Source organism: Ostrinia nubilalis, chromosome 12 (assembly GCF_963855985.1).
Source record: "Ostrinia nubilalis chromosome 12, ilOstNubi1.1, whole genome shotgun sequence".
Taxonomy (NCBI): domain Eukaryota; kingdom Metazoa; phylum Arthropoda; class Insecta; order Lepidoptera; family Crambidae; genus Ostrinia; species Ostrinia nubilalis.
The window spans coordinates 9,509,731-9,536,727 of NC_087099.1; the positions used below are offsets into that span (position 1 = coordinate 9,509,731).

At 39.8% G+C, this 26,997-nt stretch overlaps 2 protein-coding genes across 2 annotated transcripts; one reads left to right on the forward strand and one right to left on the reverse strand.

Annotated features, from left to right (window-relative positions):
* The first annotated feature begins 1,776 nt into the window (after window positions 1-1,776).
* Window positions 1,777-4,968, forward strand: LOC135076917 (isatin hydrolase-like). Its single transcript, XM_063971434.1, has 5 exons — window positions 1,777-2,001; window positions 3,098-3,219; window positions 3,731-3,919; window positions 4,363-4,539; window positions 4,809-4,968. The coding sequence occupies exons 1-5, from the start codon at window positions 1,796-1,798 to the stop codon at window positions 4,901-4,903; spliced, it is 789 nt and encodes a 262-aa protein (XP_063827504.1). The 5' UTR covers window positions 1,777-1,795; the 3' UTR covers window positions 4,904-4,968.
* Window positions 4,967-25,834, reverse strand: LOC135076683 (uncharacterized). Its single transcript, XM_063971102.1, has 28 exons — window positions 25,561-25,834; window positions 24,295-24,536; window positions 24,134-24,218; window positions 23,648-23,779; window positions 23,304-23,458; window positions 23,131-23,211; window positions 22,651-22,923; window positions 22,457-22,548; window positions 22,211-22,374; window positions 21,668-21,847; window positions 21,506-21,580; window positions 21,268-21,420; window positions 20,599-20,743; window positions 19,937-20,071; window positions 19,147-19,297; window positions 18,169-18,297; window positions 17,996-18,092; window positions 17,513-17,709; window positions 17,171-17,469; window positions 15,675-15,822; window positions 15,451-15,540; window positions 15,227-15,316; window positions 15,003-15,092; window positions 14,716-14,868; window positions 8,580-8,800; window positions 7,310-8,081; window positions 6,906-7,180; window positions 4,967-6,467 (listed from the first exon to the last, which is right to left on the reverse strand). The coding sequence occupies exons 1-28, from the start codon at window positions 25,616-25,618 to the stop codon at window positions 5,123-5,125; spliced, it is 6,027 nt and encodes a 2,008-aa protein (XP_063827172.1). The 5' UTR covers window positions 25,619-25,834; the 3' UTR covers window positions 4,967-5,122.
* Between the last annotated feature and the right edge of the window lie 1,163 nt (window positions 25,835-26,997).

Here is a 26,997-nt window from a genome sequence, read left to right on the forward strand (position 1 = left end):
TACCACTTTTCGGTTTTTCGCTTAATCCTCGGAAACTATGCGTCCTAGTGACATGACTACTATGAACCAAAAAAAGCTTATTCAATTTGCTACAGGTGAGATAGTCAAGTTTTTCTATATCTTGTATAGTTTTCGCGGCATCTGCTCTAGAAAGTCTGTAATATTGGAAATTTTATTTTTGTCTTACATGTTCCCATCAGGAGAAAATCGACTAAATGAACATTGAGCTAATATTCTACACCTGCGGGAGCATGTTAAGCCTAGTTCCAGGGAGGGGACTGCACCGTGCGTATATTTAGACGAACCACTTGGAGCCACTTTTGACTCCTCATCACTCTAAAAGTACTGTTCATTAACACTTTAAATTTGGCTCATGTGTTGAGACTTGCATGATAAACATCAGCTTCAAATTTCATAAATATACCTCAAACGGTTTTTTAGGTATTGACGTTCAAAAATCGACGTTTAGGACACTAAAACTATCTATCACCTGTGAAATGTTAAAATTTACTGGTTTTTTATTTGTTCCTTTGTATTTACACAACTAACTATCTGGATGCCAAATTTGAACCTTCAAGGTCATCTGGAAGTCGTTAGAATTTGGTCTTATAGGTCAGCCATGTAGATTTTTGGACGTCAATACTTAGAGAACCGTTTGAGGTATATTTATGAAATTTGAAGCTGATGTTTATCTTGCAAGTCTCAACACATGAGCCAAATTTGAAGTGTTAATGCACAGTACTTTTTGAGTGATGAGGAGTCAAACGTGGCTCCAAGTGGTTCGTCTAAATATACGCACGGTGCAGTCCCCTCCCTGGAACTAGGCTTAACATGCTCCCTCAGGTCTAGAATATTAGCTCAATGTTCATTTAGTCGATTTTCTCCTGATGGGAACATGTAAGACAAAAATAAAATTTCCAATATTACAGACCTTCTAGAGCAGATGCCGCGAAAACTATACAAGATATAGAAAAATGTGACTATCTCACCTGTAGCAAATTGAATAAGCTTTTTTTGGTTCATAGTAGTCATGTCACTAGGACGCATAGTTTCCGAGGATTAAGCGAAAAACCGAAAAGTGGTACCTTTAAACCCCCCTCTTCCCGCCGGCTCAAGGGCTAAGGGCGGGGACTTTTGCTATGTTCACCTCCTAACTAGTCTAAATAAAGTCCTGAAGTCAGAAATTGTGTTCCACGAATTTCCATCTATAATGCTTTATTGACTGGACTAATAAGAGCCATCCATTTAAGTAAGTAAGAGATGTCTCTATTTGAACCATTTCAAGCTATGATTTCAAGGGCCACCCTGTATTTAATCCTTAATTTTACTGTATGTAGGAATTTTACATGAACAGCCGCAGAGTATCATTTAATTGGAAAAAAAAAATACAAAAAGGATGGCACACAGTATTTTTGTGCCGTGTAGTCTCCTAGGTAAATAAATAAGTATAGTCCATTATCTTTATCTGTGAAGCTGTGAAGTAATAGCGTGGTTTGATGATAAAAATGTTGATGAGATATAATGATAGTTTATCTACACTTCTGATTGAGTAAAATAATAAAATCTCAAAATTACACTATTCCTATGTGAAAAAGTTAATATCTACAATAAAAAACACCTAAGCTAAATTTTTATCAACGAAAAGTAAAAACCCGTGGTTCTCTCTTGATAACCCCGTATAAAGTGGGTAGGACAGTCTGTTAGTGTATCATTTCACTAACAAGGAAGGACGTTAATTTCTGAGTTTGATAAACCGATCGGCGCAGTGCTAGCAGGCCTAGCAGTCCCATCCGAGATGTCTTTAACAGCGCTCGTATTGTTCGCGGTTTGCCTGACAGCCACAGCGGAGAATCGCAATGCTCTAAACGAAATTATATTCAGCGGCGATTTCGAATTTATTGATCTGACACATCCGTTTGATAATCAAACTATTTACTGGCCTGGGGTTCAAAATTTTGTGTTCACTCGGAAGATAGCAAACTTGGAACCCGACGGATCATGGTATGGAAATAGATTAATTGCCTTTTCTAATATGCACTAATACAAGTAATCTATACTAACATTATAAATGCGAAAGTAGCTCTGTCTGTCTGTCTTGCTTTCACGCCTAAACCACTGAACCGATTTTGATGAAACTTGGCATAGAGATAGTTTGAGTCCCGGGAAAGGACATAGGATTTGTAGTTTTTATCCTAGTTTTTGAAACAGGGACGCGCGCGATAGTTTTTCTGTGACAGACAAAATTCCACGCGGGCGAAGCCGCGGGCGGAAAGCTAGTACCTAATAACTAAGTAATTACTAATATATTGTTGACACAACAATAAATGCATCGTTCAGCGATAACTTATCTAGAGGTCCCGGAATAACACAGTTAACTTATTTACAATGTGGACTAGCAACCTACCTACGTAAATAATATTACAATTAAGAAAGAAAGAAACAATTATTGCTATGTACATCGCAATGGGACCTTAGCATAAATGGCCGTGGCCCACGGTGAGGAAGGCCACGACGCTGGTTTTCAGTGTGCCCCATGCCGAGTGGGAGTCACGGACGCTAGCTAATTAGTACAAATATGTAGCCAAATTAGAATAGATACTAGAAAAAAAAATAAGAATAGGAGGTACAACATGTTTTACCGTACTTGCTTTATAAATATTATATACTTACCGAAATAGGTAGGTAGGTAACTTTTTTTAATAGATAGGTACAAAAAAAATAGAAACAGAAAATATTTAAACTGCATAATTTCGATAAGCGGCCTAATCGCTATCAAGCGATCTCGTTCAGGCAACCGGGACTAAAAGACAATGAAATAAGGTTTTGATACTTTGGAGTAACACCACAGTAACACATTGTTATTTTAAAATTCTTTACATCAGTGTTTTTCAACTTGTGGGTCGCGAGCGACCCCTTACTAGGGGCTACAACATCCTTGTATCTTTATAAAATGCATGAAAAAAAGCGAGCGGTCAGGGGATCGCAAAATATTTATTCATATTAGGAGGGAGGTCGTGTCATGGAAAAGGTTAAAAACGCTGCTTTACATCATCGCATTGAGGTAAGCATTACCGAATTAAATTCGTATATTTTTTAGGTATGCTGCAAACGAATTTGCTGCCGGAGAGCATGGAGGCACGCATTTGGACGCCCCTTATCATTTTTATAGACACGGCCTGCGCGCCGGTGAACTGCCATTGGATTCGCTTATCGTTCCGTGTAAGTATTTTTACTTTTTACCATTAAAAATAATAGACGCCTGAATTAAGATTACGACAAGTCTTAGTATACGTAAGTATTTTATAGTAGGTAGGTATACAGCGACGATGACGCTTAAATGTATTGTAAATATTGTAATACCTATTTAATATTTGTATTTTCATATTGAAATAAAAACGTTACTACCTACATAAAATTCGACTCTGGCTATAAGGATTGGTCTTTACCAACATAACTCAACTCAATAGGCATACAAAATACAGCTGTTGTAATAATGCTTAATATTATGTAAAATCATTAACGTTTTTGCATTTTTAACGTTATGTTGTTACCACCATCGAACTGAATGAAAATTGGGTTGTCGCATCTAATTTTTTTTAATAACTTGAAAAAAATCCTAATGCCTATGGTAGGGAATCGAACCAATGACCCTTCGCTTGCCGGGCGATTACAAGTTAATTTTAAAAATTTAATTACGTGGGTAATTACAATTTTAGTTTGTTATTTTCAGTGATTATAGTCGATATAAGCAGTCGGGTAAATGACGATCCAAATTTTGTTCTATACAAAATACATTTGGATTATATGCTCAATGCAGAACAAAAATGTATAATCATTTTCAAATTCGGATGGAGTAAATTTTACAATGATAAACAGAAATACCTTGGGATGACTGACAGTGGAAAACTGAATTTTCCGGGTAAGTTACACATAACAATAAAAAAATCACTACAATACCTCACATTTCCTTGCATGGAAAATTGTACTTTTATTCAATAAGCTAATAAAAATAAATAGGTCGCGCAGCGAAAGTTGAGACGAACACATTATTCAAACTGATGAATAAAATGGCTTATTTGAATACACACCTCTGTCACACACAACACATTCAAGTTCAAATTTCGAATACACTAGCTACCTCGCTCTTGCTAAATGAGTGTAAGTGAGACAGAAAGCACTTGTCAGTCCGACTGCGATTTCAACGTAGTAATACAAATATTTGCTTGTGTTGTGGCGGTTGTCTCAACTCTCGTTGCGCGACCTATAATTTCGGTAATTTCGATGGGTGTGCAAACTATCGAAAAAGATAGTTCAAGCGTGGCACTCGCTTAGTTAAGCTCTAAATATATTTTTTTATTACAGGTTTGAGTGAGGAAATAGCAACGTGGATAACGACCTCATATAAGAAGGTTGTTGGCATCGGTGTAGATGTCGCTTCAGTAGACCCTGGCTCAAGCCAAGATTATCCAGTACACAAAGTAGCTTCTAGTGCTGGGTTGTACAACATTGAAAATGTCAATCTAAGTAGGGATATACCCGGTAAGTATTTATAACCGACTATGAAAAAAGGAGTAACCTTCGTTGTTAATTCGACTTCACTTGTTACTTGGCTAAAAATAATTTGTGTTAAGATTGCTGAGCTGATAATATTCTACCACTTAACATCTGTAATATGTAAACAAAAGTTAGGGCAACATTTCAGGGGTCTTAAAGAAAATGTTAATTTAATTATCTTAAACATTTATTTATATGTAAATTAGTTTTTACTGTCTGAAATTCTAAATAATCTTTATTTTATTCTTTTTCAGAATATGGTTGCACTGCCATAGTGTTGCCAATGAAAATAAGACAGGGAACTGGAGCACCAGTACGATTTGTAGCCATTTGCCCCAAGAAACATTAATTTGCTTCGATTAGTATGATTGAATTTATAAGAAATCTATGCGTAGTAAAGAAAACCAATGAATAGATTCGTTTTTTTAATGTTTATACCATTAATATAAGCTTATTTGAATAAGACCCGCATAACGAGACGAGTATTGACTACGTACGTCTAATATAATCAAACTTAACATAGTTACTTATAAAAGAAAAAATATTTTGAAAACATTTGAGACAACACTTAGGCGTCTGAATTAACAATATCAGACTTTAGAAAAACGCCTTTACTGATAAGGCTTTCGTATACCAATTCCTTGGCGTCATTTCTTAGCTCAACAATTGGGTATGGATCAATGTAGTTGATCACTTTAGCAGTGAAAGGGCCTTTTTCTAAAAATGTATTGGCGAACTCCTTTGATATGAAATCTATTTCTAAGTCTTGATTAAGTTCAACACCATGTATCTTTACTTGTATAGAAGCGGGCGGAAGGTGAGAAAAATCATCTGTTATTTCTCTAGCATCAGCTAAAGAAATTATTTCAATATTTCCGTAATCCACATAACGAACTTTGATTAGGTTTTTCTCTTCACTGTGTTGTAAGATGGACGCCCTATACCACTGGGCATCTTCATGGAACAGAGCAACGCAAGCTTTATTTTCAAATATGCCGTTCAACGGACTCATATTTTCACCTTGCTCTTGCAATTTACGAAACATCTCTTCATATATTAGATTAGTTTCATCGTCGTGCATAATATTAAGTTCCATTGTTTTGGTATCGTTAATAATAGTAACGTTGCACAGAAATTCAGTTTTATCGAATTTCGGGTATGTTGTAAATTTTTCTTCTATTTCATCTTCGTCGTCGTCATCATCGAGCAATTTATTCCAGTCTTTCCCTCGCATAGCTCTCACATCGATGGAATCTGCCGATGTCGACATCGGGCCCGTTTCAGTCGATTCCTCAACAATATAATCAGGGCCAGAATCAGATTCGATTGCTTCTTCAGCGAGTTTATCAACGGTTGGAGGCGCGTACTTTCTTACACAAGCCTTACTACCGTCAGTGTACACAGCCATTTCAAATTCCACCAAGTGGTCGTTTAGCCACAACTTATCATATTTCAGTTCTATTGGTGTCACATCGCCGTCAGTTTCACCGGATACTTTAATAAGGCATTTCTTTTCGACCATAAATTTGTGAATATAGTCTAAAATTTGTCTGTTCCAGTGGTCGTCCACTGGTTTGATCCGGCTCAAGACACATTTGTGGGCTTGTATAGGTATTTGGTACAGCGCAATGCTCTTGCGTAAATCCTCATAAGAACAAGTTTCTTCATTACCATAATCGATATACTGAACAACACAACTGGATATGTCATCACAGACCTCGAGAATTCGTCCTCTGTAAAAACGTTTATCTAGATAGTATAATGCGACGCAAGGTTCACCAACGGACCACTTGACAAATTTAGCTCTAGGGTCGGGGTTCTTGAAACGGATGTCTAATGCTTTACGAATCAAATCCAAGGTATCTTGCTGACACACATCGTGGAGGTATATTACTCCGTCATTGTCTATGTACCTGTAAATAAAAATTAGGAGTTCTAAGAGCGCTTTCACATTAAGGCGTTAGTAGCGCGACAGCAGCGTTTTTGTAATGTGAAGGGAGGCACCAGCAGCTGTCACATAGTATGAAATTTTCGGCAGCGCGTGTGTAGCGCTGCTAAATCGCCTAAATATGAAAGCGCTCTAAATGTTACCAGGTACTTTCATAAGTAAATCTACATGCAGGCTTTAACAATAATAAATACATATTCTTGGACATTATACAATGCGTCATACAGTCCCAAACTAAACAGAGCTTGTACAATGGGTAATTAGGTAACCAATCAGATAATAATGGAAATATACTTTATACTTTTTTTTTAATTTATACATCTTATACACAGAAAACACCCAAATCGATATCGGGGATCAAACCCGAAAATACAACTCTTATAATAACAGTAGACAAACTTACGTAGGCATTCCTGTGAACTCTTTGTTAGGCAGTTTTTCTGCTGGCAGCCAATCAGAAATGAACACCGTGTCTGCATTCTTCAAGAATTCATTCATTTCATCAGTAACCTCATCAAGTACATTTGGTGATGGGGTATCGCTAACAGACTCACTGTCATCTTTTAGAAGTGGTTTTATGGGCATGGATTCCAACTGAAGCCATTCATTTACTGATCCTGTTATATTTAGAAATGATAACATTTCATCATCACTGCCTAGATTCTCAGGAGAAGTGACCTGTAAAATAAAATATGTTATATTGTGAATATGTAAAATATGTTATATTATGACCTGTAAAATAAAGTATATGTCCAATAAAGCGTTTATTTCAATATATCTAATGAAAATATTGATCAAAAACTTTACCTCCTGAACTTTATCTGGTATCCCCAAACCTTGTTCGATGATTTTCTTGTTCAAACACCGCCATTCGGATTTATTAGGCTCCAAAGCGCCGCCTTGAGTGGTGTGATACACCCAGATTTCGATGGGCATGCTTTTGTTTTTGAATGAGCCCAATTTGGTGATGAATATTCTCTTGTAGGCATCTAGGAGTTCCTTGAGGTACTCCTTCGTGAGAGACGGCCACTCGTCGCCCACTGCTGGGATGACGCCGCACAGGTGGCACTTGATAGCGGCGTCGCCTACCGCCGCGAATTCATTCGGCAACTCCTTCAAGCTGGCGGTCGGCACCATCTCAATACACGCGAAATCCGAGTAAAATATCTTCGCATTGTCCTTTTCAAATTCGACTATGACGGCGCGCCGCCACGTCTGCGATTGAGCACAAATCGTGCAGCATCTGTCGCCGACCGCCCATTCGCTTTTGCCCTGAGTTTTCGTCGTCGTATAGTACTTTTGTATTTTTTCATACAAATCGTGGAACAATTTGTTCTGATGGAGCAGCGAGATGTATAGCAACGACGGGGATTGGTAATGCAGAAGTTTGGCTTCCAGCCGGAGCGGACCCTTATCTTTTGCTTCCAAATCTTGTTCTTTTATTTTCTTTTTAGGAGAACTTTGTTTTTTCAGGATGGTCACTTCAGGTTTTGGTTTTCGGTATTGTTTCGGTGGGTCAAGAGGAGACTTGTTTGTAATGACTTGATCTTGGGCGTCATTTTTGTTGAACTTGAATAATCTGAAATAAGTTATTTTTGAGTCAATATGTGAAAGAAATTAATAATACAAATGATTCTTTTAAGAATTTGTTACTTTGCGAATTAGCCTTGCTGAGAATCGGTTGGTGTTTTGAGAACTAAGTATTTTGCGAATAATTGGGATAAAGTAAATTGTGTTTTCAAAATCAAACATACCGTTTACGAAACGTTTCGAATTGAAGGGGTGAGTGGACAAAGGTGTTATCTGACAAAACTGAAGAATCGGCTTTTTTGCATGAACATAGGTTTTAAGTGATGATAAAATCGACTAATGAGCTCAAAACACGCAATTTTGTTACGTGTCAAACCTTAAGAAAGGTGTTATCTGACAAGCATTCATACATTTCAGGATTCAAATGTAGCATGTAGCAGATTAACATTTTCAAACACTCATAACTCATTTTGTTAGTTAAGACCTTTGTCCACTCCTTCAATTCAGTATTATAGCCAGTCAAAATACGCTCAATTCTAACACATACCCGAACGTGACAGCAAACTTGTGCTTGATCATCTCATTGTTGATACAGATCACGTCTTCGACGTCAGTCTTGTCGTATAGCGTGACGCCCACGGCGCGGGCGCGGGTGTCGTCCACGTGTAGCTCCAACAAGCGCTCTTGGTACTTGCGCAGGAGCGCCACGGAGCCGGTGCTCCACTTCTTGTTGAGAGGAGTCACGCCCGCTAGGTAGCATTCCGTGGCCTGGAATTCAATATTGACTTTTGTCTTGAAAGTTCACTATAAGAGACTGGACGTGCCGTGTAAGGCTGTGGTCTCTAATAAACGTCATAGTTGTGATCTCCAGTAGCGGCGTAAGGGGGTGAGGTGGGGGCGGTCCGCGCCGGGTGCCAAGCATCAGGGGGTGACACAAGTCACTCAGATTAGTACTCACTGGCGCACCTGCATGGCAAGTCTGCGGTCTATCGGATCGCCCCGGGTGCAAATCAATGTTACGCCGCCACTGGTGATCTCTGTTACACGTTGACGTCAGAGCATGGACAACATACAGTCGTCGATCGGAACGATTACGCTGAAATTGAACCTTTTGAAGACCGCAACCTAGTAGCTTCAAAGCTGCGCAATAGAACGTGCTAGAGCTCCTATGGCCGGGTTCCCACTATGCCGGACCGGCAGATCTCCCGGTCCGGTAAAATCGCCGGAAGGCCTAGCGGCGGTACAAATTGTATGAAGCTGTTCACATTATCCCGGATCCGGCTTTTTCGCCGAGCCCGGCATTTTTACCGAGCGTTTTGTCGCTACACAATGCCGGCAAAATCACTGGACCGAAGTAATGTGAACGAGTTGCGGCCCACCCCGCCGCGCCGGTCCCTCCAGCCCCGCCCCGCCCCGCCCGTGCTCCCCGCACTTCATTCGGCTCGGATTTCGGATCCGGTGTAATGTGAACACCCTTGTCCGGTGTCCGGTTTCCGGCAGAAATGCCGGTCTGGCATAGTGGGAACCCGGCCTATTGCAGGCGTTTTGTCAGATTGCTGGCACTGCGTAGTTTAGAACCATGACAAAGGCAGTAAGTAAGCAGTAGTCGCTTCTTTTCTTCCTCAAAGAATAAAGAGGCGTGGCATCAATTCAAATTGATGAATGACCAGACAAGTGGCACTCTTTTTGATCGAATCGACACCGTTCACGGAGCGATGTAATTCCAAAACACCGGAGCTAAAGTCTTTCGACTGTCACTTTTATAATAATAATAATAATAATAAAATAATTTATTTCATAACCAAGAAGATGGCGATTTACAATATTGTACGATGTATTAATTACTTAAACTACGATTGACAATCGTGTTAATTTTAAGTATGTCCCTGCCAACTAAACTAGGATTAAACCTGTATCTTAGATGACAGTGATTCCTCCAGGGTGATGAAAGTAATGTAAGTTAAGAGAATCAAAGGAAGAGTTTAAAGTAAGTTTACAATTATTAAGGTTAACGGACAATAAATAATAAGCTAAAATAATAAATTCATGTTTGTGGTGCAAACGAGCACAGGAGCTGTGGGTGTGTAATGTGGAGTGTAAGTGTTGTTGAGTGTGGTGAATGTGTATGGTGGGATGTGAGTGTGTTAGATGTGATTTCGCCTATGTTAGTTGTTTAGCAAGCTTTCGGTTTCTTTATAATTTATTGTAAGAAGGAACTTTAGGACTATTCGTTTAACTTCAAATTTGTTATATAAATATATATGTAAGGTGTTATTAAGTTTGTTATATAATTTGGCACTTAGTGCACTATATTGTCTTTTAGCCCAACCAGTGCGACATTTGATCAGAGGGCAAGCTCTCATTGCCCCTCTACGCCTAGTCGCAATTTGAGGGTCAAACGGTAGCGAAATGTGCTTGCGGAGAACCGAACGGAAGACCGCAAGTTGCCTGACAGTGAGAACTTGACACTCGTTATACAGTTCAGCGGTTGGGTACATTCGTCGCTTTCTGGTCATAACCTTAAGAACAGCGCGCTGAGCACGCTCTAGTTTTATCATAGCCGTCATATCGGCACCACCCCATACAGGGATGCAGTAAGAGATGACCGACTGGCATAATCCAAAATAGACCGTAAAAAGTGTACTTAGATCGGCCGAGTTTCTAAGATTCTTAAAAATGTAAATAAGTTTACGAGTTCTTTCCTTGACAGTTTTAATTTGAACATGCCAGTCGAGTCTCGCGTCAACATGAACTCCCAGGTATTTAACGCTCTTTACCGACTCCAGAGGCGCACAATCACATGAACTCTGATCATCGTCCTGACAAGTATGGACAACCAAGCGGTCCGATTCAGGGTCATGATTAGTAGCTCTGGCGATATCGAAGCGAATGAGTTGCGTTTTTGTCAAATTAAGAGTGAGAAGATTATCAGCCAGCCACTTCATTACGGAACGAATTGCATTTATAGCATTTGCTTTGGCCGTTGACCAGCAATCTCCATGAACAAGTAGAGCGGTATCGTCCGCATATGTAAATATGCTGCAGTTGTTGAGTGACATGTTACAAAGCTCATTTATGTAAATGAGGAATAATGTGGGTCCCAGAATGCTACCCTGTGGGACTCCGTAAGAGATACGTTCTTCTTTACTGACTAAAGACCCTATTTTCACACACTGAGTGCGGTCGGAGAGGTAGCTGGCAAAGATATCAAGAGGAACTCCGCGGATACCAATCGATTCGAGTTTAGATAAAAGAATTGGGATAGAAACAGTGTCGAAAGCCTTTGACAGGTCTAAAAATATGCCATAGCATTTTCTTTTATTGTCTACATTGGTGACAAGGGTTTCCGTTAATTTCAACACAGCATCTTCGGACGATTTGTCATTACGAAATCCAAATTGGTTATCTGATAAGATCCCATGGTAGTAGTTATTAGTATGGTGTAGTTTTTTAGTGATGAGTTCAGATAACGCTCAAAAATCTTCGATAAGGCAGTGAGGACTGAGATAGGCCGGTAGTTTGTGACAAGGTCTCTGTCACCTCCCTTGTGAATTGGGTGGACTACAGCCCTCTTAAAAACCGCAGGGAATACTCCTTGGGAGATGCACAGGTTGAATATGTAAGTTAGTGGGCTTACAAGGCGATGGCAGGACTGTTTAATCACTCGAGCGGGGATGTCATCCCAACCAACAGCACAATCTGATCGGAGATTCAGAATCAGTCTTTCCACTTCTGACTCATGGATAGGGAGTATAGTAAAGGAATTCAACGAAGTGTTGTTTGTGCTTATGTGATTCGGGTTTACTGGCAGAGAAGCAACAGGGAATTTAGATGCCAACTTTTTCCCAACATTGACAAAGAATTCATTCACATGATCAATTGATGCCTTAGTATCACCAGCATTCTGAATCAACTCATCGGGCGATTTATGTAAGCGCTTTGTATGGGTAATTGTTTTGACAACGTTCCATAAATGTTTGGGATTATTTTTTGCCTTTTCAAACTGAAGTTTTTCATAAGAGATTTTTACTTTTTTCAATAAAGATTTACAAAAGTTCCGATATCTATTATATGTAGTTTTTAAGATGTCATTTTCTGGATCTTTTCGTAATTTTTGATGCATTGAGTCCCGGTTGCGAATACAGCGAAGTAATCCCGGCGTGATCCAGGGTTTAGTAATTTTAGACTTTCTCGGGATGGATCTAGCAACCTTGTGTTTGTTAACTACTGCATTTATTAATGAGACAAGGTTGGTCGAAGCCACTTCTGGATTGGTTTCTCTGAGTATGGAATCGAAGTTTGTATTGTCAAGTTCTGTTTTAATACGATCATAATTAATATTAAAGTTTGTGTTAGAAGACCGTTCATTAGGGTTATTTTTTAAATTAAGCGACAGAAGAATAGGGTAATGATCGGTGATCTCGGTCTGTATAACAGCCACTGTGGAAGTCAGTTTAGTTTTGAGCATTATATGGTCTAAACAGTTACCATCTCTAGTAGGGAGTAGATGTGCTGGGAAGAGACCTGAAGATGCCATTAAATTCAAATAATCATCAGAATCGGGATGTACATTTCCTTGCTTAATATCAATATTAATATCTCCCATAATAATTACATTCTCAGAAGAAGTAGACTGTATAGTATTTTCAAGACTATTAAGAAATCTGTCCAGTTTGTCATATGAAGGAGAACGATAAATAGCTATGATGGAGGTTCTACCGAATTGACATATCAAAGAATTTGCATCCATTATTAAAGGTTCGGTAACACAGCACTTAATAGAAGTTTTTATGTAAAGAACAACTCCATCATTTTGTATAGGATTCTTGCTGGAAGAGTGAACCGAATAGCCACCAAGGTGCGGAAGAGAAGGATTACGTTGAAGCCAACATTCCGTCAAAACAATTATATCATAATCTAAGGTGGTTGTCGTCATAGTAGCCAAAAAGTTATCGAAGTTTTTACCGATGCTTCTAATATTGAGGTGGATTATTGTGAGTCTTGAGCCATCTGTAGATATATAATCCTTACATTTCTCAGGGGTGCAATAGTATAGCTGAGTGACATTGATGTTATCAATGTCAGTAACAATGTTTTCTAGGGAGGCCATTTTCTTTGGTCAACTGGGTTATAAAAAAGAGCAGCAGGCATAGTGCCTACTACTAGAGTGAGTAAGATATAGTATACTATTGCGATTTCCTTCAATGTCGGGATTATTGATTTTCTTGATTTATAAAAGTTGGTTAGCATCGGCTGGTTAATAAAAAATATGATCTGATAAGTAACATATGTAATCACATAAGTAGGGGCTAATTGAGGCGATGGATTTTGTGTAAAATGTGTGTATGTTGTGTATGTGTGCAGTTTGTGTGAAATGTGACTTTGTGAAATTGTTTGGCTGTATTTACTATTAACAATTTGATATATTTTACTTAACATTGTCCTTAATAAAAATGTGTATCTAATTATCATCCTTAAGCAAGTCATGCAGACAATTCTCAGTTTTGATATGGACATATGAAGAGCTTGGATCTTTGCGGAGGAGCACTCGACCCCGTGATGTCCAACAAAAGGAATAATTATGTTTCTTGGCAAATTCACGGGCCTGAAAAAACAATTTACGGGTAGAGAATGGTAAGTGCTCGTCCACATAGATCGGTTGTAAGTCACCATTTCCTCTGATATGTCCATGGTTAAGTCTGTCCGATCCTTTTCTGCTCTTATTCCATCGCCGAGCGGAACTGAGGATGTTGTCCTTGACTTGAACGGAAGTAAATTCGGCGACTATCGATCTTGGTGTCCCAGGCTTCCCAGGTCTACGGTAGACGTCTCGTATATCTTGGTCTTGAATCTTAACATCCAAGATAGAGCCTAACTTTTGAATTATTTGAATAAGTTCGCATTCCGTTTCTTTTTCTTTGTTAGGCACATTGCGAATCTCAATAGATGAAGATCTCGACAGCTGTTGTAGTTCGTTCAGTTGGTTACCCAAGGAGACAATATGTTCTTTGGTTTCATTTTTCTCAAGGTCCAATTTCTTGATTTTACATTCGATATCTTCGAACTGTGTCTTCATTGAAGAGATCGAGGATTCAATTTCTGAATTTGTTTTATGGATTTCAGAGCACTGTTTTTTCACGTGAGCGACGTCCTCGGTTAGCCTCGCCATGGAGGCCACCTGTTCCGACCTCCAGGAGCTAAGCATCATCATTATATCTTTTTTAAAATCATCTAGGTCTTGACGTGCTAATGGCTGCTGTCCAAAGTCCGCAATCGGGGGCGAGGCGTCCATTCTGGGGCGTTTAGTGCGTGAAGTTACGTTGGATGTACCTTCCACCTCCTCACAAGTTGCTAAGTCCGGCTCCGATTGAGATTGTGAAGTTGCCAGCGATGGCGAGGCCGGTGGGGTCCGTTGTAATTTGTGCATAATGAGTAGGAAATAAGGGTTAATTTGCTTATCTGTTCGTAGCAGCGATGTTCTTAGCAGCCAAAGCACTGTTTATCCGTAGCGCTGTGATGTCGTAGCACTCTGTTGTCGTAGCACGTCGTAGTCGACTACGGGGCCCCGGAGTCAATGAAGTAGAACTAGTAGTAGTTTCGGCGCGTGACGTCAAGCTCGATTGGTTTCGTGGTTAGCGCGTCTAGGGCTGGTATCTCGACGCTGCACAGTGGGCGGTACTCACGAGCGCCTTGGCCGCGGTGAAGTGGCGGTGGATGCGGCGCAGCGAGCCCCAGTGCGCCAGCAGCGACGCGCCGCAGTCTGGCAGCAGGAGACGCGCGCGGCCGCGGCCAGGCAGCTCCATGACGATGGCGCGCTCCCAAGGAGTGTCTCGACGCTGCACAGTGGGCGGTACTCACGAGCGCCTTGGCCGCGGTGAAGTGGCGGTGGATGCGGCGCAGCGAGCCCCAGTGCGCCAGCAGCGACGCGCTCCCAAGAGTGTCTCGACGCTGCACAGTGGGCGGTACTCACGAGCGCCTTGGCCGCGGTGAAGTGGCGGTGGATGCGGCGCAGCGAGCCCCAGTGCGCCAGCAGCGACGCGCTCCCAAGAGTGTCTCGACGCTGCACAGTGGGCGGTACTCACGAGCGCCTTGGCCGCGGTGAAGTGGCGGTGGATGCGGCGCAGCGAGCCCCAGTGCGCCAGCAGCGACGCGCTCCCAAGAGTGTCTCGACGCTGCACAGTGGGCGGTACTCACGAGCGCCTTGGCCGCGGTGAAGTGGCGGTGGATGCGGCGCAGCGAGCCCCAGTGCGCCAGCAGCGACGCGCTCCCAAGAGTGTCTCGACGCTGCACAGTGGGCGGTACTCACGAGCGCCTTGGCCGCGGTGAAGTGGCGGTGGATGCGGCGCAGCGAGCCCCAGTGCGCCAGCAGCGACGCGCTCCCAAGAGTGTCTCGACGCTGCACAGTGGGCGGTACTCACGAGCGCCTTGGCCGCGGTGAAGTGGCGGTGGATGCGGCGCAGCGAGCCCCAGTGCGCCAGCAGCGACGCGCTCCCAAGAGTGTCTCGACGCTGCACAGTGGGCGGTACTCACGAGCGCCTTGGCCGCGGTGAAGTGGCGGTGGATGCGGCGCAGCGAGCCCCAGTGCGCCAGCAGCGACGCGCTCCCAAGAGTGTCTCGACGCTGCACAGTGGGCGGTACTCACGAGCGCCTTGGCCGCGGTGAAGTGGCGGTGGATGCGGCGCAGCGAGCCCCAGTGCGCCAGCAGCGACGCGCCGCAGTCTGGCAGCAGCAGACGCGCGCGGCCGCGGCCAGGCAGCTCCATGACGATCGCGCTCCCAAGGGTGTCTCGACTAGAGATGAAACGGATAGTTGTTTGGCCGGATACCGGATACCGGATATCCGGCGAGCTGCTTGGCCGGATAGCCGGATATCCGGCGGCCGGATAGTTGGCCCATTGTCTTGTTACATGTCGTGACGAGCTTAGCGCCGCACAGGTGCTTCGAACGCGATCAGTGTCGCGGTCTAGTAGACTAGATAAGTCACACTTTTCGAAAATCGAATTCGTCCGAATAGCGAATGTCAGATTTTGCCACTCGTCTAAGGGGCAGATCAATTCGGGCGATTTCGGTTGCCATTGTGAGTATGTGATTGAATAGCGAAAATTAAATTAGTTTACTTGCTGCGTAATCTGACTGAACTGCATCATGTCATCAGACCATCAGTGAAAAAAGATCGCTTATTTTATTTGGCAATATTTCGACATTAAAATATATTTACAATTTATGTATTCGTCATTAGAGTGAATAGCCCAGAAAAAGAAATCCGTTTTTTTAGGCCTTAATATGGCTTTTTTGTAACTTTTTGGACTTTAAAAACCGGCCAGGTGCGTGTCGGACTCACGCACAAAGGGTTCCGTACTATTGATTTATGTTTTTTTTTTAATTTATTTGTATGAAAGATTACGCGGTAATAAGCGGTTTACGATTTACGAGGTATTAAAAAAAACTACTTACTAGATCTCGTTCAAAACAATTTTCGTTGGTAGTTTTTATAGTAATGTACATCATATGTTTTTTTTTAGATTTTTCATTTTCTTATTTTAGAAGTTAGAGGGGGGGAACAACTTTTTTCCACTTTGGAAGCGACTGTCGCGCAAATAATAATATAATTTTTGAAGACCTATCCATAGATACCCCACACGTATGTGTTTGATGAAAAAATTATTGAGTTTCAGTTCTAAGTATGGTGTAGTGGGGAGCCCCCAATATTTATTATTATTTTTTTATTTTTGCATCAAAATCTTAATGCGGTTCACAGAATACATCTACCTACCAAGTTTCAACAGTATAGCTCTTATAGTTTCGGAAAAAAATGGCTGTGAGATACGGACGGACAGACAGACAGACATGACGAATCTATAAGGGTTCCGTTTTTTGCCATTTGGCTACGGAACCCTAATAAAAACCGTCATTATTATAAGCCATTTTATTGATATTTAACTCAAAGATTAATGTATTTCATTTTATTATAGGAAATTTTCGTAGTTTTTTAATATTCGGTATCCGGCCGGATAGTGAGCTACTATCCGGTATCCGGCCGGATAGTAAATTTAGGCCGGATATCCGGCCTACCGGATAGTTGCCGGATATCCGTTTCATCTCTAGTCTCGACGCTGTACAGTGGGCGGTACTCACGAGCGCCTTGGCCGCGGTGAAGTGGCGGTGGATGCGGCGCAGCGAGCCCCAGTGCGCCAGCAGCGACGCGCCGCAGTCTGGAAGTAGCAGACGCGCGCGACCGCGGCCAGGCAGCTCCATCACGAGCGCGCTCCCAAGAAGTGTCTTGACGCTGCACAGTGGGCGGTACTCACGAGCGCCTTGGCCGCGGTGAAGTGGCGGTGGATGCGGCGCAGCGAGCCCCAGTGCGCCAGCAGCGACGCGCCGCAGTCTGGAAGTAGCAGACGCGCGCGACCGCGGCCAGGCAGCTCCATCACGAGCGCGCTCCCAAGAAGTGTCTTGACGCTGCACAGTGGGCGGTACTCACGAGCGCCTTGGCCGCGGTGAAGTGGCGGTGGATGCGGCGCAGCGAGCCCCAGTGCGCCAGCAGCGACGCGCCGCAGTCTGGCAGCAGAAGACGCGCGCGGCCGCGGCCAGGCAGCTCCATGACGATGGCGCGCTCCCAAGACGACAGCTCCGGCTGCTCCGCGCGATACTTGTCGGTGTTCACGACGCATACCATGCCTAATAAAAAACATTATTGAAAAAAAAAAAAACCAAAACTCAACTGCGTAAAATGAACAGAAAAGATAGAAACAACACAACTTAGTATTCACAAATGCAGAGAATTTGCGTCGCGCAGTCGGGTAAAAAATTACTAAAATGCAGGTATCTCAAAATTAGCATGTCACAGTGACACCGGAGGTAGTTGCGTTTTAGATGCACCAAGCCAAACATGTCCACAGAAAAGTTTCAGTTATTAATGTTTGTGTATCACAGTGACAATATTTGTGATTAAAAGTTCACTTACCAATTTCAGGTAGATAAATACTGCCGTTGTTAACGCCCAGACTGTACTCTTGATCCATATCTTCACATAACTTCTCGTATATGCTTTGCAAATGACGCTAAAACGAGGTGTAATTAAAAATTAATTCACTATTAGTTAGTCAAAAACAAATTATTAAGATTTCTTCCACTTACCTTTCTTACGTAGAATTTATCTGGGCTGACAATATGTGTAATGTACGCCTCCTCAATGGACTTTGGTTTGAAGTCATTGTTGCTCATGAATATTTTTGGCCTATCCATTATGTTCGTTGGTGATGGATACTAAAACAAATTATGAAAAGATGATCAACGAAAGTTCTAGTCCAGAATTATAATTTTTACTACACACTTAATAACAATACAATTACATAATGAGTTGCATTATTTAAATAACTCTTCATCGTGAATTAAACGCGATATACGGTGGGCAATAATATTACTCTTTTGCCTGATTTGATCGGCTTACACTGGCCGTGGTCACTGGCTGACTGGTGTCAAGTAAGCAATCCGTATGTGGGGCAGAATCATCTAATTCTACCCACATTTTATTTTTTCGCAAGCACCGTCACACACTACACTGTGTCCCTATTCTGTGTAGATAAAGTCACCGGCGCGTTCATTGAAATTGAATTCCCATTAATGAGTTATTTTGAATAAACAATATTCAAACCAGTTGGACAGTACATAGTAATAGAGAACAGTTGTATGGCATGCTGAAATCTTCTGTGAATAAATGCAGAGTTCGTTTGTTTCAGCCAAATGACGTCCACTGCTGGACAAAAACCTCCCCCAAGGATTTCCATAACGACCGATCCTGCGCTGCCCGCATTCAGGTTCTTCCCGCGACCTTCATCAGATCATTATTGGTAATGCAGAGTTATTGGTAGTTAATAATTATAAACCTGCCGTTGGGGTAGAAAATATCTCGAGTGACGACCACGGGCCGGAAGACGTAGCGTGAGTAGGTCTCCCACTAGGTGGACCGACGATCTGGTGACGGTCGCGGGAAGAGCCTGGATGCGGGCAGCGTAGGACCGGTCGTTATGGAAATCCTTGGGGAAGGCAGGCAGCGGACGTCATTTGGCTGAAACCAACGAATTTAAAACCTAAAAATATTAATTTAATACTCACAGGCAGCCTCGGGTTGATCAGTTTGGCGCGGTCGTGAAACACCAGCGCGTGCGCAACGCTCACGCTGTCTTCGAAAGTCGTGACGTCACACTCGTACGTCACCATGCACTCGTTAGAGCGGATATGGCGGACGTGCATGACCGCTTGTTTACTTGGAAAATAAAAAATAACGATTTTAATTATTCCGCCAAATTCCATATTACATTGATATGATAGTATTTGATAGGGATTGTAGTATTGTTTGCATAGTATGTAAAATTAAGACTAAAGAATTATGGATATTTTGTTATTGCTTCACGCAAAACTACAGGGCAGATGAATTCTAATGTAACTTTTGATGTACGGACATCAAGCTAACAGTGGCTTCTTTTCTCGTTGTCTTACAGGCTATTTTGCAACAAGTGTCATTACACTTTATTTACAACTAGCTTTCCGCCCGCGGCTTTGCCCGCGTGGAATTTTGTCTGTCACAGAAAAACTTTATCGTGCGCGTCCCTGTTTCAAAAACCGGGATAAAACTATCCTATGTCCTTTCCGGGGACTCAAACTATCTCTATGCCAAATTTCATCAAAATCGGTTCAGTGGTTTAGGCGTGAAAGCAAGACAGACAGACAGACTGACAGAGTTGCTTTCGCATTTATAATATTAGTAAGTATAGATTACACGCTGTCGGCTGTAGTTGTGTATTATGCTTATCAAAACCCACTCAAACTTGCGCTTTGATGAATGTTTGTTATTGATTATGGTTTGTAATTTGAGCCAAATAAACAATTACAAGTATTTACTTACTTGTCGATAATATTCTGGATAAGGATGGAGTCGTCGCTTGTCCATCTTCCGGTTTTAGGTACGCAGTTTGCCAGTGAGCAGTTCAGAGCTAGGGGGCTCGGATCTTGAAGCCTTGCCGGCGGCAGCAAACGCAACCTAAGCATTTAATAAATACATACACCCGTATTCACAAACGATGCTTGCTTAAGTGAAGCAGCAAACAGAACGCACAGCGTTGAATAGAGCTCTGTGATTGGTTCGTGTGTCACCCTGTGTGTCCACGCGCACTGTGAGACCTCATAGTAATGTTTGTGAATACGGGCGTTAGTTAAGTGAATAATACCTTACGCTGACTAAGCGCAATAGCGAAAACTAAACATCTTACTCGAGAAAAAATACAATGGAATTTGTAGTTCATAGCAGAATAACAGTCCCTCTGTATGTAGCTGGAGTAAGGAATAACAAAAGAAGGTTGTTTACAAACAATGGTTATCTACTGATAAAATTTTTGCAACCTCATCTAAATCTAAATAATATTGAGGGTTCTAAGATGTAATCTTAATTTGATTCTATCATAATCATTATATTATTGACTTATAAAATTGACGAAGTCAATTAACTTACTAAGTTTTCTGTATTCAGAACCTCCTCCTTTTTTTGAAGTCGGTCAAAAATCTACTCACTTGTCAATCCCCACAAATTCGATGCTGCCAAAGTCGAAGCAAAACACTTGCACTTGTATCTGACTTTGATTCTTGCGATCGATCCGCATGACGCGGCATCTCTGCCACATATTGTCCGCCTTGTTGAATACGAGGTACACTTTACCTGTGTGCGATAGACGTTGATTACTAGAGTAACATTGGCATGTGTGTTTATGATGATTAAGGATTACGCGAAATGTAATATGAACTGAAAGAATAATTATACTGTTACACCTTTGTTTATATTGTACCGACTGTTTAGGACCGTTAGTTATTATTTTCTAGCTGTTCATGTTTATTCGTTAGATTTTATTTCTAGCGTCTGACTGAATTGAAAATTATTGTCGAAACATTTTTTATCAGCATGGATTAAAAGCGAGTATCTAAGGGCTTTGAATGAAAAACGAATATTTTAAAATAGACCTAGTGTACAATGTTGGAAAGTTAGAAACTTTTTGGTTAAACGCAAGTATTTGAATATTTGAATTTGGCACTCCGCTGTCAATGTAAGGCTTCCAGGCTTCCGGATCAATCACTCGATCTCATGTAGTCTCTGTGTGCTGTATGTTCTAAAATAAATCCGTGGTAATCTTCGTGGTCTTTTCCTTCTTACGCTCCAACTCCAACATACAATGGTTAGGTACATACCTTCAGTTATATGGTTGACAGACGGTTTCGGCATAGAGTTTGCATTACGGAACTCTCTTATCATATCTTTTACGAGCCTTTGATGGCAAGAACGCTGCACAAAGAAGTTGTGTGGATCGACTATATGCGTGATGTAGATTAACTCCTGGGAGCCTGAAATATGTAAAAAACGTACAAATTTAGTCAAAAGAATTCGAAGACTGCCTAGAAATAAGGAAAATAGAATATTTATAATTACCTTCATATATCGGTTTCGGGTGACGGCTTTCTTCAAATGGCTGAACATGTTGAACGATCGGTCTGTTTGGCTCATCTAAAAATAAAAAATAGGTATTTGTTATTATATTTACTACCAGTTTTTGATAAGACGGGCAACATTTACTTAGACAAAATATCTTACTTCGTGTAATGTAGCTTTTGTACGAGGATTCGCTGTCACAGGAGTTGAGTGATGACACCGAGCCACTCTTGCTGCGATACTTAGGCGCGTTCATGGAAAACCCAGGTTTATAATCTCGGGTGGCATTGCTTCTGTTCTCTTCTGTTTCAGCAGGCTTCTTTTTCTTTTGCTGTCTCACATCTGAATAAAAGACAAGCGAAATGAGAAGGGCAAAGAGAAAGACCAGTTATGATAACTAGCTTTAAAAGTTGCTTATCTTCCCAAGGCTCATACTATTAATACACAAAAAAGTTAAAGTCAGAGGGTAAGGCGTGGGATCCTTAACCCACATAATGTAAAACATATCACCTCCCCAAAAGATTCAGGACTCAGAGGCGAACTGTAAGAAAAATTTGATCACATCATTACCCGTCGCATTGATGCTAGGACTTCATTGAACTAGAATAGCAGCTCAAAAAAAGGCATGGAATGGTAACAAACATACAGTAACTTTCCCAAAAATTAAAAACAATTTTATTGTAAGTCAACTATAAAATAACATACCTTTTGGCAGTTCAGGAGGGTACACCGGTGCAGTTGGAGCGGGTGGTATTTCTACGTCAGCCCCTAGTTCCGAAGTGGACTGCAGTTTATACACCGACTTTACATTTCCTTCTAGGTGTATGTAATCCGTTATCAAAGCACACAAGTCTTCGTTAACTGCCACCCTGAATGGATAAAAAAGTTAAATCATGACGTAACATACTGTGTGGGTTTGATTAAGTATTTAAAGTAATTTAAGTTACTTACTTTAGAGGATCATTACTATTTTCGTCTTTGCTCAAATACCATGGTGCATTGATTATTTCCTTTGCACTCTCCAAAAGTACTGAAAGATTAATCTAAAACAGAAATGTAATATGAAATAACCAAATAATGTAAAAGAAGATGAGTATGCTCAAGCTTAAGATACATTTTAGTATTTTTATATAATTGGCTTTTACCTGTTTCTGCTTTTCAGGATCTGACGAGCAATTAATAGTGTTTAAGACTTTCTTCGCATTTTTTAAGGCATTAGAAACATCATTTTTAGCTTTTCGTAGTGAGTCCTTTTCAGCAGATTTCAATGTAAGTATTATATCTATCACTTCTTTTTTGTGACTTTGAATTTTGGATGTTAGTTTAGAAAAGTGTTGTTCTATATCTGCTATTATATTGGTGAGCTCACAAGTAGCACCTGTGTCGTTTTCCATATTGTGCAATATGTTGCCAATGTCCTGTAAAGATCAATTAAAGGTAACAGCTTTCAAAAAATTCAAATTCATTCATAGAATTCAAATTCATTCATAGAATTCAAATTCATAGAAAAACCAGACAAATGACGAAGTATGAACAGACATTTTGAAGATCTCCACCTATCAGGCTCATTACATCAATAAAAAAGCATGACATCTTCATTGACTAGGTAAAAAAATTATACTTACAACAGCTGTTTTAGTCAGTCTCTTATAAGTTTCGTCGACTTTAGGCGATATTTGGTTTATATCTTCATAGAATTTTGCATTCTGCAATATAGTTCAAGTGTTAAAGTATAAATATAAAAAGAGGAGCATATAGTAATAAACATCTAAATACGATTTTTTGACACAATACTTACTACTTCCTGCATAGACACCACATTATGGTCCTTGCATGACTTTTCACCACCAACCATCAAGCAGTCCATACAAATGGATTTAGAACAATCATTGCAGTAATAGTCAAGTGGTTTATCTTTGTGTACTTTGCAGTGGTTGGGTTCCATTACTTCTTCTAGAAGAAATATACAATTTGTTAATAAAACATCAATCAATGATTTGATTATGCCCGTTTTCATCATCAATCCCTAATTTTAAGTGACTCCTATGAAAACAAAATTCCTGTTGTGTGTTACCATGGGATTCACTTAAAAATTAGGGATTGATGGTGAAAACGGACATTAGACTATTAAGTTCAGTTTACCAATATTAGTCAGGACGTGGTTTTTAAACACAACAAAGTTTTTGTGTGTTTTATTAAAACATGTATCACATAAAATTGTGGCACATTGTTTGCACATTTTTGTTGTAGGAATATGGCACTCCAAACATTGGCCTGTAAACAAAACAACATCAAAACTAAAAATAATCATAATACCTATAATAAATATTTAAATATCATCAACACAAAAACCAAAACAACACAAAAATTATTCAAATCATATTGCTAACATTATCAATTCAAAAACAAAAGGCTAAATTATTGCTAGAGGGCATTCTTTGGACTAGGCAGATAAGCAATACAAGCTATAAAAATAAATACAATATTTAACAACTACTGCTCGAGTTATCCAGTGCTCCGTCTGCAGTTGCAGAATCTACAGTGTGTAGGTACTGCCTGTTAAAACGTAACTAATGAGAATAGTCATTAGCGTTATATCAAAAGAACTTAAGAAAACCAAGATAATACCTTTGGTGCTGTCAACGCTTTGGATAATTTTTTGTAAGTCAATGTAGTAATCTTCGTGTTTTCCATTTTGCGTCTGGCTGTTATCCTGAATGTAAATAAAAGAGTTTGAAATACTTTTATTGTTTTAAATTCAAAGTTATCCCTATTTGGTAACAGCTTACCTCCATGAATTGTAAAGTGAGTTCTCCCAGCAGAAATACATTTACTGGGAATACTTGGTACAATAACGACTTGTTCAAAGATGACAAAGCCACATCGGATGATTTGACTTCCATATCACTGTGGCATACTTTGCACTCTATGGGTTCAGCAAATTTAACAATATTCCTGATGCATGATTCGCACATAGAATGCCCACATTTTAGGAAAAGTGGGATGTTTCCCCTGAGCACAGGAGTCAGCGCTAAAAATATGAAATAGACCATTACACAACTTATAAATAATGCAGGTGTAGCTAATGAAAGTCCATATCAATAATTAATTAAGAGTACCTGATAACTAATTATACCAATTATATTTACTTTAAGCCCTACATTCAATATGTATGATAAATATTTATAACACAGTTAATTTATCAACTGCCACAAACTTGCTGGGAACTTTGAGGCTGCTATAATTTCCAGGAACATTGATTTCAGCAATGTTGATTCATCCTTATCGATAAACAAAAGCCTACCATAATGGGCTTAACCACATTGTACCTACTATGTATCTGTTGCATTGTGGACATATTTATTTTTAATACATTTTATCATCTTATAATTGTTGTTTTGAAATAAATGAGTTTTGAGCAAACAGTTCATATTTTTTTGTAAGATAAGTTTTTGTTATCAATAAATTGATCAAATTAACATTAACAAAATATTCTCTAGCGAATTATAAATAAAGAATGACCACTCAAACACACAGGATATGTAAACAACAAACAATTTAAAACCATTGTGGGTAGGTAGATAAACAAATGTATATTATGAAAAATAAACAATAATAAGAACAAACTATGCCATGGCATAGCTATCGGAAGGCTAGACAGTGCCTTGCATCAGAACCCCCAAACCGGGGAGCCCTTGGACTGTGACCGACAAAGCCTGTATTGAACTAAGTACATTATATTTTATAAAGAGTTTTCAAAATAAAGAGTTTTTAAACAAACTACCTTCAGAATATTAATATTGTGTAACTGATAACACAACTTTCTTAATAGCATTTAGAATTATTACAGGAGAATTCCCAACAAGTTTCGGCTTGTTTTAATTTGACATTGGATAGGACAACCGACCTGATTTCTTGCACCAGGGCTTTTTAGTTACGTAGGCATGGAATAATAAGTATCCATGATATAACAAAACAAAAAGGCTGTTGACATCTTGGAAGCTAGTGGTTTTTAATAACAATAAGAAATAAATTTTGTTTTCACTGATACTCACATCGTAAGTTGTAGAGCTGACTGCAGTTAGGACAAATTTTCTTCAGTTTTTCGTCCATTGTGAAGCTTAGATTTTTTTAGTTATTTATGTATCTTTTTCAAGACACAGCATTTAGAGAGCAAAGATTTAAAATATCTTAAAGTGGGTAGGCGAAATTAAGAAGTAAGATGATTGAAGATCATCTACATTCATAATTTTCAAAAAACCCCACAGGAAAGACCCGGTACATACCCCGCCGGACGAAAAACAACAGACAGGAAGAGAAAAAAAACAAACACAGACTAACTAGGGATGTAGATCTATCTGTTCAATTGAATTCGATTAATTTGATTACTCATGGATTTTATTCCATTATTAGTTTAGATTGTCATTTTTTAACTCTAGTTCTAGTTCATTTATCACCCGTTTTACGTAAGAATCACAACATTACTTGTGATACGACAGTCCATTTAACCAGCATGTACAGCAGTCAACAACACATCCAAAATTCCCAAATCGATTGTACGAAATATGAACTATCAATTGTTATCTCTGTACGTCACTATTACAAAATAATGGAGCATAGAGAAAAGTAATACATAGGAAAAATGGAGGCCATTGGACGTTGATTGGTCGAATGGCTGTCAACAATCCATTTTAGAGGTTTGTCGACCACTTGTTGAGAGTTGGTTGTAATAATTTTGAAATTGCTCTTAAATTTAAAAAATATACAATTACAATAGTTTATCCTGATGAATAATATTATAATTATAAAATCATTACAACCTAGGTAACAGCCGACATTGGCCCATTTAATACATTTTCGCTTTGATTTTTATATTTCCAACAAGCTTCGTAAACAAAGCATCCCCATTTTTCTTTGACAAAATTGGCGGCAACGCCGAAAGTTAGCTTGGAAAACAGTTTTATTAGTTTGATGGTCATTCAGTAACAAACAAGTTTATTTTGGTTTTTTTACAGCACATTCATCATGTTATTAGGTAGTTAATAAAACTACTTACTAGCTGACCCTTTTGTCACTTTCGTATTTTTACGTCAAAAGTTCTTGCTGATTGATAAAGTTTTGTTACTTGGTCACGACGCGAGTCGTAATTAGTGAAATTCAATTGGTGGTAGGTAATTACGAATTCCTTTAATGTCATGTAAAGTTGCGTTACTACATGTAGGTACACTATGTATGGTACATACATTTTACATTTTATTTTTATACAGTTAAGTTATAACGCATTAAAATTATTTTAAGTAGGTATTTGAAAACATGGTAAAGCAACTGATTAGTTATTCGAAATAGGCTCTATTTTCTTGGATTTCGAGTTTACAATTTTATGTAATGTAAAGATTTAATGTTTTCTTTTAATTTTATTATCAAGTTTGTTATAATAATTGACCTTAAACTATCGATGCAATAAAAGTACCTACAGGTTGTAATTTTAACAG